Source organism: Pseudorca crassidens, chromosome 2, assembly GCF_039906515.1.
Source record: "Pseudorca crassidens isolate mPseCra1 chromosome 2, mPseCra1.hap1, whole genome shotgun sequence".
Lineage (NCBI taxonomy): Eukaryota > Metazoa > Chordata > Mammalia > Artiodactyla > Delphinidae > Pseudorca > Pseudorca crassidens.
The window spans coordinates 134,466,642-134,481,298 of record NC_090297.1 but is presented as its reverse complement, the minus strand read 5'-3'; the positions used below and the strand labels follow the sequence as shown (position 1 = coordinate 134,481,298).

The 14,657-nt window shown below is 36.3% G+C and overlaps 1 protein-coding gene across 1 annotated transcript in view; it reads right to left on the bottom strand.

The window, feature by feature from the left end:
- The window catches only part of TDRD5 (tudor domain containing 5), a 95,533-nt gene that overhangs the window by 61,002 nt on the left and 19,874 nt on the right, over nt 1-14,657 (bottom strand). Inside the window, exon 5 of the mRNA XM_067714513.1 lies at nt 408-491. Within this exon, the coding sequence (XP_067570614.1) occupies nt 408-491 (84 nt within the window). The remainder of the gene's footprint in view (nt 1-407; nt 492-14,657) is intronic.

The following is a 14,657-nucleotide window of genomic DNA, read 5'->3' as shown; positions in this document are numbered from 1 at the left end:
ATAACCCAAATGTTAATAACGGATCTCACAAGTGAAATACGGTATACCAACACAATGGGATACCATGCACTGTTTAGAATAATACTTGACATACATACATATAAAACTGGTATTGGAAAGATCTGTAACTTTTAACAATGATTTATTGGGGTGAGGGGAAGAAAAGAGAATTTTTGGAGGAACTTACATTTTCTAACTAATTTTGAGAACATTAAAAATGTTTAGGAGTATGAAATTTATTTTTTTCTAATCTTAAAAGATTAGCCACTCCATTTGTAATATATTTGAAAAGATAGGAATAAATATAAAACTAAAATATTTGTAGGCAAATTAAAATTAACCACAAATGATACCCAAATGTATAATCAATTATTCTCATCCATTTCCCAGAAACAGCAAACACTTACAAGTTTTATCTTATGTTTTAGCTCTGGATTGATAGTCCCTCCAGGTCCAGTTTGTGCAATAACTGATTTGAAGGTATTCTCCAACTATGAAAAAACGGGGAAAAAATTTTCAAGTTACAGTCAAAAAAAAAATAGTCAAAGATAAATCTGAACAGTATTAAAGGAAACATCTATCAAAGGAAACGTACGTCAATCAAATGGAAGAATAGTGTTCCTAAGAGGCACTGTAACATTTCATACCCTATAAAATACATTTAGAGTTGATGGACTCTTTTTTTTAATATAGTTTTTTAAATTTTTATTGGGCTATAATTGACTTACAATGTTGTGTTATTTTCTGCTGTACAGCAAAGTGAGTCAGTTATACATATACATATATCCATTCTTTTTTAGAGTCTTTGCCCATATAGGCCATTACAGAGTACTGAGTAGAGTTCCCTGTGCTATACAGTAGGCCCTTATTTGTTATCCATTTTATATAGAGTAGTGTGTATATGTCCATCCCAATCTCCCAATTATCCCTTCCCCACTTCTCCCCTGGTAACCATAAGACTGTTTTCTACATCTGTGACTCTATTTCTGTTTTGTAAATAAGTTCATTTGTACCATTTTTTTAGATTCCACATATAAGCAATATCATATGATACTTGTCCTTTTCTGTCTGACTTACTTCACTCAGTATGACTATCTCTAGGTCCATCCATGTTGCTGCAAATGGCATTATTTCATTCTTTTTTTTTAACATATAGACTTTTTAATGTAGAAAGGTTTGAGGGTTTTTTGTTTGTTTGGGTTTTTTTTGGCCACGCAGCTTGTGAGATCTTAGTTCCCTGACCAGGGATCGATTCTGGGCCCTCAGCAGTGAAAGCGGGGAGTCCTAACCACTGGACCACCAGGGAATTCCCTCATCCTTTTTTATGTAGTTGGACTCTTTATAAAACTAAACACTGAAAATTTCCAGGATAATTAACATTCTCTATAACAATTAGATTGAGTCTTCAATTACAAAATCCCATACTCTTTTTTTTTATGCTTTTATTTATTTATTTTTGACTGCATTGGGTCTTCACTACTGCACACGGGCTCTCTCTACCTGTGGTGAGTGGGGGCTACTCTTCATTGCAGCGCACGGGCTTATGTGGTGGCTTCTCTTGTTGCAGAGCACAGGCTCTAGGCATGCGGGCTTCAGCAGTTGTGGCTCGCAGGCTCTAGAGCGCAGGCTCAGTAGTTGTGGTGCACGGGCTTAGCTGCCCCGCGGCATGTGGGATCTTCCCGGACCAGTACTCGAACCCACGTCCCCTGCACTGGCAGGTGGATTCTTAACCACGGCGCCACCAGGGAAGCCCCCAAATCCCATACTTTTACCCAGTAAAGATTTTTGTCACTAATTTTCTTCTGTTTATAAAATTATTCAATGTTTATTAAACACACTATTTAATGCAGGTTAGAGATGGGATGGTGGAAGGTCCCTGGGAGCCAGGAATATGAGTGAGCCAGGGCACCGGTGGAATGTCTCGCCTTAAGGAGACAGGAAGGAGAGCTCTGCTGTTGTAGTAGAAATGAAGAAGGACCAGTAGGGATACAGAAAGGCTCTGTAAATGTGGGGTCAGCAGGTGGAGAGAGTTACTATCTGATAGCTTCAGTATTCTCTCTGTGAGTTCAGAAGCAAGGCCCACTCCTGAGAATAGGAGGAAAGGAAAGGGAGCTCAGACAGCTGAGAAAGTGGAAAAATAAAGTTGAGGGAAAAAATGGATGATTATCTAAACTCAACAGGTAGGCAGTAAAAATAGGTGAGGCCTGAGTTAAGATAGCAGGGGTCAGAGGATTTTAGTAGAGAGAAGCCAATGGCATAGAGAGGCCCCAATATGGTAAAAAGATGATGCATGGGAATAACTGAAAAGATAAGCTGGAAGCACAGGAGGTTAGGAGTAGAGAGTATCATGGAACATATCCAGACACCAAGGTCCAGTGAAGAGCCACAGAGTGGAAACCTAAAGTAGAATGAAAGGGTGGGAGGGAGACACAAGACGGAGGAGATATGGGGATATATGTATATGTATAGCTGATTCACTTTGTTATAAAGCAGAAACTAACACACCATTGTAAAGCAATTATACTCCAATAAAGATGTTAAAAAAACAAACAGGTGAATAAAATTTAACAGGAAAGCAAATAATAAAATTCAGGATATTTTTAAAATTATAAAAAGTAGAATGAATGGAGTTATATTTAGAGCTGATAAGTAAATGTAAAAAATATACATTAGAAAAAACACAAAGATATAAAGAAAAATACAAATTACCTAAAATCCTATCACATAGACATAATCACTATTAATTTATTCCTTCTAAACTTTCTATTTTTTACTATTTCTTCATATTGCCACTTGGCCTGTCATTACTTACAAACTGTGTGACCTTTTAGGTTTCAGTTTCTTCATCTGAAAAATGAAGACAATCTCATTATCTCCTAAGGCTGACATGAAAGTAGGATCTGAGAAGGGGGAATTAGATTCCTAAGGTTATATCACTAACTTTCACAAAATGCCTCAGCCCTTGGTCTTAGGTTCTTTACATTTCTTCTGGATCTGCCATGAGATAATTCCCTAAAGCTCTCCCCAGTGAACAATGGGAGAACCTAAAGATAATTGATTTTTCACATCCCAACATGCTCCCACCATTTGAAGATTCAATACAACCACTTATTATAGTAAGTCCCCTACATACAAACGAGTTCCATTCCAAGAGCACGTTTATAAGTCCAAGTTGTTCGTTAAGTCCAACAAAGTTAGCCTAGGTACTATATAGTACTGTACTGTAATAGGTTTTTAATACTTTTCACACAAATAATACATAAAAAACAAACACAAAAAAATAAAGAAAACATTTTTAATCTTACAGTACAGTACCTCAAAAAGTACAGTAGTACAGTACAACAGCTGGCATACAGGGGCTGGCATAGAGTGAACAGGCAGGAAGAGTTACTGACTGGAGGAAGGAAAGGAGGTGGGAGACGGTAGAGCTGAAGGATCGTCAGCAATAGGAGACAGAGGGCAAGCTGCAATTTCACTCACACCGGACGCTGGTGGAACGCACGTTCGCATCTTTGAAAGTTCACAACTTGAAGGTTCATATGTAGGGGGCTTACTGTAAATTACCACTGTGCTAGGTGTTTCAGGGGACAAAGAAAGGGTCACTTTTCACAGCTACACAAAAATTCACCAATTCTGATAAGTTTTTTTTTAATGCATGTTGATATGACAGCTGTCACAATACAACCTAACAAAATTGTTTCAAATGAAGCTAAAGACAACTAGGTGCTACTAGAGCCATCTTATGGAAAAAACCGAACGAAGTTTTTAGCCAACCCAATATTTGCCAAGCCTGGGTTAAGATGTCAAAATGATAGGCTCTTAGCTAGGAACAGAATGCATCTCAAGAAGATAAGAGAAAAATGTTTTTTGCCTCAAGCTAGATGAGTAACTCAAGCTGACGTTAAACTGAATGCGGTGAGGGAGATTTTTTAAAGTCCAAGTAATCCTGGGACTATCTAGATAAGTAGATAAGTAGAGGGCAAAAGTTATAATGTTGTGGGGGAGAAGTAGGAGTGGGAGATAATCAGTGATTGACATGAAGAAAGTAATCAAGAGGACACCCTGATTTCAACGATGTTTTACTGTCAGATGCCTACATACCAAATAGAAAAAATGGACAATAAATCAAGTGAACAAAAGATCATAAATAGGGGCATAAATAAAGATGGAAACGAACCCACTATATATATATATATATGCCATATTCAGATAGGAGCCTACAGAACCAGAGAAGGGGCAGAGAAGAGCTTTGAATCAAAAAGATATACTCCTCAGAAAAATGGATGAAGATAGGAATAGGCAATTGATTAAAAATTAACACTGGCTAGCCAATAAAGTTCAACCTCTAATAAACAGACATTAATAGTCAGATATAGTTATTTGCCTATCAAATTGGAATATTATTTTTACAATAATGCTCATTTATTCATTTAACAAATATGTACTGAACACAAACTATGTGCTTCACATTGTACTCAGCACTGAATATACAGGGGTAAATAAACTAGGTATGATCACTGCCCTCATGGAACTTGCAGTCTAGTGATGGGAGACCAACATGAGACAGTCATATAACTACATAATTACAATTATGATAAACATTATGAAAAACCCACAGAGTGTCATGATAGAATACTATGCCTGAAAGTGTTAGGAAAGCAATGTGAGATCTAACTTAGACTAGGGTTGGTGAGGAGGGAGAGGTCAGGGGAGGGTGTTCTGAAGAAGTGTCCATTTATACTGAGTACTAGCAAAGGTACAAGGAAAGAAGCACATACACATGCATCTCATGTGAGTGTTAACTGAAACAACTTTTATGGAGGACAACCTAACTACATACATGATAAGCTATAAAAGTACACATTCCTTTAGATGTAGTGATTGCTCCTCTAGAATTTTATCCTGGGGAGTAACAGAGATATCTGCAAATGTGATCAAGATTTTCATCAATAAGGTTATGTTTAATTGCAAAAATAGCAACAGTCTAAATCCCCAAGTTTATGTGGAATCTAGAAAAATGGTACAGATGAACCAGTTTGCAAGGCAGAAATAGAGACACAGATGTAGAGAACAAACGTATGGACACCAAGGGGGAAAGAGGGGGTGGGATGAATTGGGAGATTGGGATTGACATATATACACTAATATGTATAAAATAGATAACTGATGAGAACCTGCTGTATAGCATAGGGTTTCTACTTTGCTATACAGTAGAAACCAACACAACATTGTAAAACAACTATACCCCAATAAAAAATAAAACATTAAAAAAAATCCCAAGTTAAAAAATAATGGCATATCCATAGTGCCATTAAAAATTATGTTGCATTACAATATTTAACAATGTGGGATGTTCATAATTCTGACTAAAAAAGCACGTCACAAACCTGAACCAGAATGATGCTAAATTTTATTTTTTTAAAAAAGAAAAAGTCAACTTTTCTGGGTGATAAAAGAATATGTGATTTTAATTTTCTTCTGTGCTTTCCTGTATTTCAAATCTTTTGCAATCTATCTGTATTACTTTTGTAATAAGAGAAAAAATTTAAAAAAGACACCTGGGTGGTATTTAGAAACATGAGGGTGGAAGCATTTTGGAAGGAAAATACATGAAGCTAAAAGCAGAAAGGAACAGAAGTTACGTCTCAGAGGGATATACAGCAGGTCTTTTGGCCATATGGTAAAACATTAATACATTTCTGATAAAGATCACAAAACTGGCACAGACACACATACAGGAGTGACGCTTTCAACTGCTCAAATATTTGCTAAGTATCTCATTTGACTAAAAACTAGGCAGTATGAAATTTGACTTGCCAAACTAAAAATTTCATCTGAACTCATGGGAAAATAGGCAGGGAACAGCTACTCTAAGTTGGCCAGAGAATGCAACTTCCAGAGAATTGCACTAAAGAACTACTGAAGGGCTCCTTTTGACAGTAATTGCTTAATAGATCCAGTTACTTGTTGAGGATACTCTTAACAGACACTGGAGCCAGGTCATCACGTGAAATTTAAAATCCTTCTTTTCTTATATTCAATACAAATCACAGCATCTAATTCATGTAAAAACTATCAATTATTTGAGTGAAAAAGTTAGTTGCAAACTAAGACCCAGCCCTGATTTTTAATTCATTTAAGATCAGAACTTCTTTTATAATTCCAGGTTTACCTACTTTAAATCTCATGCTGAATATTACAATAAATTTTCTAAAAGTAGGGCAGGATGGGGTGCTGATGAAATAATGTTAAGACAGGACAAGAAAAATTAAACATAAAATTCTCTCTCTGTGCATTTGAGCCACTACCTGCTTTACTGTGTATTGTACATCTGCAGTATACATTAACTAGATCCCCTTGAAAGACACAGGAATGCCTACTTGCCAAAAAACAGAAATAAAAGCAAAAAAACCCAATTTCCTCCTGGCTCCAGCAAAGTAACTCCTTAGGAGATAAAATTCCTTTCTCAATCCTGTAGGGGGGTCACAACAACCTACTAATTGCCTTGTTGAACTATGTAAACTGTCAGTATGTTACTTTGATGTATAACCCTTTGTCTCAAACACTGATGTAACTGTGCCTTGACCTCTAACAGGTGGAACAGTTTTCAGAGCTTTCTGAAAGACAAGGTTATAATTCCTGGGTTATAATTCTCAGGCTGGCTCGAATAAAATTTCCCATTTCTTTCTTAGATCGACTATTAATTTTTTTCATTGACAGTACTCTTAGTTGTAAGGCTGGAGAACAAAGAAATGTCAGATCCCTGTTACTTTGACCAAACACTCTTATGGGCAATAACCTGTTAATGGGAAGTGAAGTAACATCACTGTTAGCTGTAGTCTAGGTCTATACACTAAGGCAGAGAATTCTGAAGAGCTGGGCTGGACAGTGTCTGAGGCTTCATTCATTAGAATGATAACAGCTAATCCATACTTGCCCATTCACATTTTCATCCCTCATCTAAACTTCCTCTGAAGAGGTCAAAATAAAGGAAATTGAATAGAATGTGGTAAGTAGATTATTCATGTCTTGCAAAAACAGGGTTTAAATTTTTCTAACCATTTGCTTTTGTGAAATAAAGCAGGAAAATGGGAAAAGGTAGGATACTAATGAACAAGCCTGCCTGTTCCTCTTGCAGGTGAAAAAGAAGCTCCAGTCCTCATTTTACAAAGGAGAAACTGATTGTTTTCTAAATGTTTTTTCTATGACAAAAATAATATACGTTCACTGAAAAAAACCATAAAATACAGATGATCAGATGAGAGGCTGTCTCCCAGGCTACAGTCCTCAGTAAGGTCCCCAAATAAAACATAACTCACATACAACTTTTAGGTTGTGCATTTTTTTTCAGTTGACACAGTGTAGAACTGGCACAGAAACACAAAATTACACACCCCAAATTATAATCCAGCTAGATTAAAACTTTAAGTTTTCTTTTTAGCCATGAATCAAAAAGAAACCAATTTTTTTTTAGAGATTAACTATCATGCTATCATTTATTGAGGGTGTACAACTGTCAAGAACTATTCTAGACACTTTACAAATCTTAACCCATTTATGATACAAAAGTTATCCACACTTTACAGATGAGAAATCTGAGTTACAAAGAAGTTAATCAATTTGCCAAGTTTACATGGCTGAAAAGTGGCAGTGGTGAAGTTCGACTCAGTCAATCTAGTTCAAAACTTCACTGTCAACCATTCCCCCTCACCAATTCCCACACAGGTCAACTCAAATCTCACTTTCCCCTGGAAGACAGTCTTGACTACTTTAGTCCTTTCTATATCCCACATGACAGAATTAGCACCTACATTACAGAATGTTCTATATTCTTCATTCCTATGCAGCAGAAAGCATAAGGCACCAGAAAACATGAGATGTGGACCCAGGGGTGGAAAATGTATTTTGGGCTGCCCTGTTCTAGCTGTTTGTCTTGGGTCAACTTAACTTCTCTGGGTCTAGTTTTCTGCCATAACAATATTTTTCTCTTGAAGTTCTCATGAAGGTCCAGTAAAGAAACATAAAAGAACTTTGTAATTTTAAGGCACTGTCCCAATATTTTTCATGCCTCTCATTCTCTTTCTCTCTTAGTCTGTACCTAATTAGATTATGTCTCAAATTCAGGGCAATTCTTGTCTCTTCCTTTTTTCTCTCACAGCTTTCACAATTTTTCTTTGCTTATGACCTTTGCTAGGACATTGGTTGCTAAGCAGACTTGCTGAATACTGAAACATTCAGGGTCCCAGTCTTTATTAACCTCCAAAGCTTTATTTCCCAATGGACCCCCAGCCCAAAGATGACTCAGGAACCCAACAGGTCTTCTGGCCCTGGAGACTTGCCTGGCCTAGCACTCTGAGAGCATTACACAGGAGGCACAGAACACCATTTATATTAAAGTCACATTGATTTAGATTCTACTTAGTTACGTCATTTAGACATGGTAAATGTGCTTCTAACTCAGAATTTCGCCTTGGGCAACATCACGAGCTTGGCAAGTTTCTCTTTGGTGTCTAACCTTGTCACTTCTCTCCCCTCCAAATCAGCATGTAGAATTCCCATGATCCTTGGATCTTCTTTAAGGTAAATTAATCTTTTGATTTGTGTATATGCGTGTGTTACTATAAAATGGAGGTTTATGTTTTATTTATTCTTAGTGCAGATGAGCAGTTTAATTGAAGTCTTTGGATGACTATAATTTTGCGTAAGGCATTAGCACCAACAGTGGAAAGGTTAGGCATTCCATTGCTGTTAGGGTCTTAGACGAAGGGAATTTGAGACAGATAAATATTTCAAAACTCATCAGAACGACTAGAAAACAGATAATGCCTATTCTGAATAATTATTTCTCTTGTGAACTTTCAGAATTTTTTCTATACAAAAAAAAAGTGAGCTGATCCTAATTTAAAGTTCATTGCTGCATTGCAATTTGAATAAAGCTTCTAAAGGCTATTATTTGAGACTTCAGCTGGAAAAATGACACATCTAGTTGCCATGTGTTCACTAGAGTTAAATTTCCTAAGACTTATTGAGCATCTGCTTAGCATAGTAGGTCATTTAAGCTGAAAAAGATATGAGTTGTCTCCCTCTAGATGCTTATGCATATGCAGAACCATGAAGAACAATGCGAACAGACAAATCTGAGTTTAAGTTTTTGCAGTGAAACTTTCTAATTAAGAAATTATTTAACCTCTCACACCTCAGTTGCTTAGTCTGTAAAATAAGAATTATAAGTCTAATATCCCAGATATCCTGTTTTATGAGTAACTTAAAATGAGACAATATAAGAAAGTGCAGGGCATATCATGGTCTCTCAAACAAATAACAGTTCCCTTTTTGTCTATAATATACTGCAGATTATGATGAGTGAGAAACCAATTTTAAACCTTCAAGCGGGGAAGAGCTTTGTAGGTATGAGATCAGAGGCAGAAGTAAAAGAAAAAGACTAACAGATTTGATATTCCTAACTTGTGAACTTCTATTTCAAAAAAGGAAAATGACAATTTAGAAAAATACATTTCTAGCCTATGACAGCCAAAATTCCTTCACTTCACTAAGCAAAAATTGACTAAGCAAACTTTCTTCCACTCATTAAGATGAGCATATCTCAAGAGAAAAATAGGCAGAGAACAGATAATTCATCAAAATAAATTAAAGTGGCTAATAAACCATTTTAAAAGCTCGACTTTGTCAGTAACCAAAAATGGATATGAAACAATTAGACTATGTACAGCTTTCGGTCAGAAAAAATATTTTTGTATTTAACCCTGTTTCAAGAATTAACATTTGAGTTTTTAACAACCACATGAAATCCCATGGGTTATATAACCAAAAGGTATGGAGAAAACAGACACTAACATACCATTAGTTGTACAACTTTTCTGGATATCAGTTTGGAAAAAAATCATTTTTAAAAATGAAAATATTTTTTGATAAAATTAATGGGGCTTCCCTGGTGGCACAGTGGTTGAGAGTCTGCCTGCCGATGCAGGGGACACGGGTTCATGCCCCAGTCTGGGAAGATGCCACATGCCGCGGAGCGGCTAGGTCCATGAGCCATGGCCGCTGAGCCTGCGCGTCCGGAGCCTGTGCTCCACAATGGGAGAGGCCGCAACAGTGAGAGGCCAGCGTACCGCAAAAAAAAAAAAAAAAAAAATTAATGAAAAGGAGTCCAACAGTTAGTTCATTGTAACCTTCTGAATTTCAAAGATAAAGACAGGAATTGACAAACATACAGTCAGTTTATCTACCAAGGAAGATGACCATGCTGGTGTCAGGTCTCTCCAGCACAGGAAATGTCAGGAAAAACAAAAGAAATCTAAACAACGGGGAAATCACTATGAAAGGAACAGGAGTGAAAACTATCTTTTGGCAGTAGGACTGTGAGTAACTTTCTTAGGCTGAGTTTTCTGTATTAAGAAAACTTCATCATTCAAAACAAAGTTATGGCTCCCACTGTCCTGCCATAAACAGGTCGAAAATAATGAGTTACAGATGTTAAATAACAGTGCTGCAACTGAGCGGTGAGTCTTAAACTGCCTCACCTGACAGCCTGGAGAGTTCAGTCTGTAGCAGAGAAAGAGGTAATAGAAACAGATGAACTGAGGAGACAGATTCCAGTTTGGGGAGGAAAAGGATGCTAATACACAGGTAGGTATGGAGAGTAGGGATTGGCACAGAGAGATATAGCTCTGCAGGTCTGCAGAGGGACCCCTCAAGTTTCTGGATGAGTACTGATGTGTGCATAAGGTGGGGGAAGGGGATGTTCTCTGAGGCTGGGGAAACAAACGATAAGAAGCAAGAGGCCAAACAATACCCAGAGCTCACAGAGAGCTGAGAAACATTAAGTGCTCCCACTAAGGCAGAATGGAAGGACCTCTTAACACATCCAGGTGAATCCTCAGAAAGATAATGCCTCAGTGGTGGAGCCAAATTAGCTCTAGACTGAAGGTTTCTCTGGACTAGCAGTCTTAGCCTGCTAAGGGTTCTATAGCAAAATAACTTAGATTAGGTAGCTTTAAACAACAGAAATGTATTTTCTCACAGTTCTGGAGGCTGGAAGCCCAAGATCAGGGTTCCAGCTAAGAAATAAAATATCGCTTGCCATATCAGTAAATAAAGGATGTCGAAGTCATCAGCAATTGTAGCTACCCCAGATGGTGAGCCCTGATGGAACTCAGGATAAAAACAAGGAATGCCCACCATCTAGCAGCCATCGGACTGCAGCTACTTCCAACGGTGCAGCCTAAGGAAACTCAGGATGGGAAATCATAGGATACTGACCCCAGATAGCTGAGGTGCATATCAAAGGAATTATTTCAGTGAACCCAGACTCTTGCATCTTCCCCTACATAAAAAAGTGCTAAAAAAAAAAAAAAAAGTGCTAACTAAATTCCATAACTTGAGATATCTAGTTTTGTTTTATTTAGAGTAGTCTTTTGTTCCAACTACCTGGTATTGTTATAAAAACTCCTATATATCCTGGTTTTCCCCCCCTTCCTCTTTGGAACAGTTTTCTCAGCGTTTATCTGAGAGGCTGTCTCCCAGGCTTGGAGTACTAAGAATGTCTGCTGAATAAAACATAACTCTCTACTTACAGGTTGTGCAATTTTTTTCAGTTGACACAGCATAGTTGGATCCTGGTGAGGATTCTCTTTCTGACTTGCAGATGGCTGCCTTCTTGCTGTGTGCTCTCACGGCCTTTCCTTGGTGTATGCACATGGAGGAGAGCAAGCTCTCTGGTTTCTCTTCTTATAAGGGCACTAATCCCATCACGAGGGCTCCACCCTCACAACTTCATCGAACTCTACTTCCCAAAGGCCCCACCTCCAAATACTATCACATTGTGGGTTAGGGCTTCAACATATGAATTTTAAAGGAACACAATTCAATTGATATTACCCGCCCTAACAAATCTTAAAAGCAAAACTCAAAATGATCGATTCCAAGTAAATTAACTGAGTGAAGCTCAACAATTCATAATGTCTAGCAGCTAATCAAAGTTACCAGCCATGCAAAGAGGTAGGAGAATGTGACCACATCAAGAAGGAAAATAGGGAATTCCCAGGTGGTCCATTGGTTAGGGCTCCGTGCTTCCACTGCAGGGGGCACAGGTTCGATCCCTGGTTGGGGAACTAAGATGTCACATGCTGTGGTGCAGTCAAAAAAAAAAAAAAAAGAAGGAAAATAAATTCAAAACCCAGAAATGATGAAGATGATAAAATTAGCAGTTAAGGTCATTAAAAGTTATTATAAATCTTATAAATATGCTTATGTATATAAAGAAAGTATGAACATAATAAAGAAATAAATAAAGGACATAAAAGAGATCCAAGTAGAATATGTAGAACTTAAAAATATAATGTCTAAAATGAAAAATAATCTGGATGGGATTAAATGCAACAGAAGATCACTGAATTTGAAGACAGCAAGAGAAAGTACCTAAAATGAAGCACACAGTGGGGAGGTGGAGGGGAAGAGACTCAGAGAAAAAAAAAGAACAGAGCCCCAACAATCCACAAGGAAATAACAAGCAGTCTAATATAGGCATCCTAGAAGAAGAAGAAAGGGGAAAAAATACTTGAAGACAAAAATTCTCCAAATTTTCTAGGAGGGTAGATCTTATGTTAAGTGTTCTTATCACAAAAATTTAAAAATAAATAAAAATAGGGAATTCCCTGGTGGTCCAGTGGTTAGGGTTCTGCGTGCTCACTGCCAAGGGCCTGGGTTCAATCCCTGGTTGAGGAACTAAAATCCTACAAGCCACGTGGCATGGCCAAAATAAATAAATAAACATATAAGATAAATAAAATAAAATAAAAATAAAGAGGGCAGGTGATGAATATGTTTATCGTATTGGCTGTGGTGATGGTTTCAGAGGTATATAATTATCTCCAAATTCATCAAGTTGTATACATTAAACATATACAGCTTTTTGTATGTCAATCATACTTCAATAAAGATTTTTAATTAGAAATAAATTTCCAGATCTCATGAAAATTATAAAACTCATCTGCAAAAAGCTCAGTAAATTTCAACCAGAACAAATAAAGAAAACTCTACCAAGGGACACCAGAATGAAACTGCAGAAAAACAATGATAAAGAGAAAATCTTGAAAGCATCAAAGGGGGAAAAAAAACGCGTTATATACAGAAGAACAAAGAATGACTGTAGATTTATTGTCAGAAACTATGCAGACCAGACAGCAATGAAACTGTCTCTGAAGTTCTAAAAGAAAAAGAACTATCACCCCAGAATTCTATACCCAGAAAAAGTATCACTCAAAAATGAAGACAAAGACTTTTTCAGATGAACAAAAGCTGGGAATATTCATTGCCAACATATTTATGTTATAGGAAATGTTAAAATTTTCCAGGCAGAAGGAACATTATACTGAAGGGAAATTTGGGTGCAAAGGATTGGAACTTTTAAAAATAAATAGGTAATTTATTTTAATATTTTTATTACTTAAATGTTGCTTATTCAAAATAAATACTTTAAAGCAAAAATAAAAATGCATTAAGGAGCTTATAACATATACACAATTAAAATGTATCACAAAAATGGCACAAAGGATGGGAAGAGAGAAATGTAAATCTATTGTTCTAAAGTTCTTAATCTACATGAAATAGTATAATATTACATGAGGATCAACTGTGATAAATTAAAAACATATGTTGAGAACCCTAAGGCATCCATTAAAAATATTTTTAAAGAGTTATAACTAATAAACAAATAACAGCAACAAAACAGAACCATAAAAAATACTTAATCAGGAATAAGGTAAGGATGTCCCCTCTCACCTCTGCTTTTCAATACTGTTCTAGGAGTCCTAGATAATTCAATAAGATAAGAAAAGGAAATAGAAAGCACAGCTGACCCTTGAACAACATGGATTTGAACTGTACAGATCCACTTACACACAGATTTGTTTCAGTAAATATATTAAAAAGTTTTGGAGGTTTATGACAAGTTGAACAAACTTGTAGGTGAACCGCGTAGCCTAGAAATATTCAAAAAAATTTTAAAAGGTATGTCATGAATGCATAAAATACATGTAAATACTGGTCTATCCTTACATAGGCATAAGATGAGTGATATTTAATATAAAAATGTCTTCATTTTCTTACTTTTTTATAACTGTGCTTTCAAAGAATTATATTACTGTACAGTATGTCTCTCATAACTGGAGAAACTGCTCATCAGCCTATCATCACAGGTAAGTGTTTTTTTAAAAAAATGAAACAATGCTTCCAATACTGTATTATGAATATAATACTGAATGTCATAAAAATTTTATAAGTCATTCGTTAGTTAGGCTAGGCTACCATGAAGGAATCATATCGATTACTTTAGGCTATCATAAAGCAATCACATTGCTGCTTCTACAACATCAATGCATGAATCACTGTACCTGTAACTAATATTTTCTGTTTCACATTATCTTTTCATTTCTGATGTCTAGTTAGTAATATGTATAATATATACAGTGTTTTGTATCATATAAAACAATATTGATATAAGTACTGACAGATGGTTCATCTTCTTGATAAATATAGTAGAGTTCTGTAAATGTATTTTTCTTATGATTTTCTTAACATTTTTTCTCTAGCTTCCCGTATTACAAGAATACAGTATATACTAACATATAATATATAAA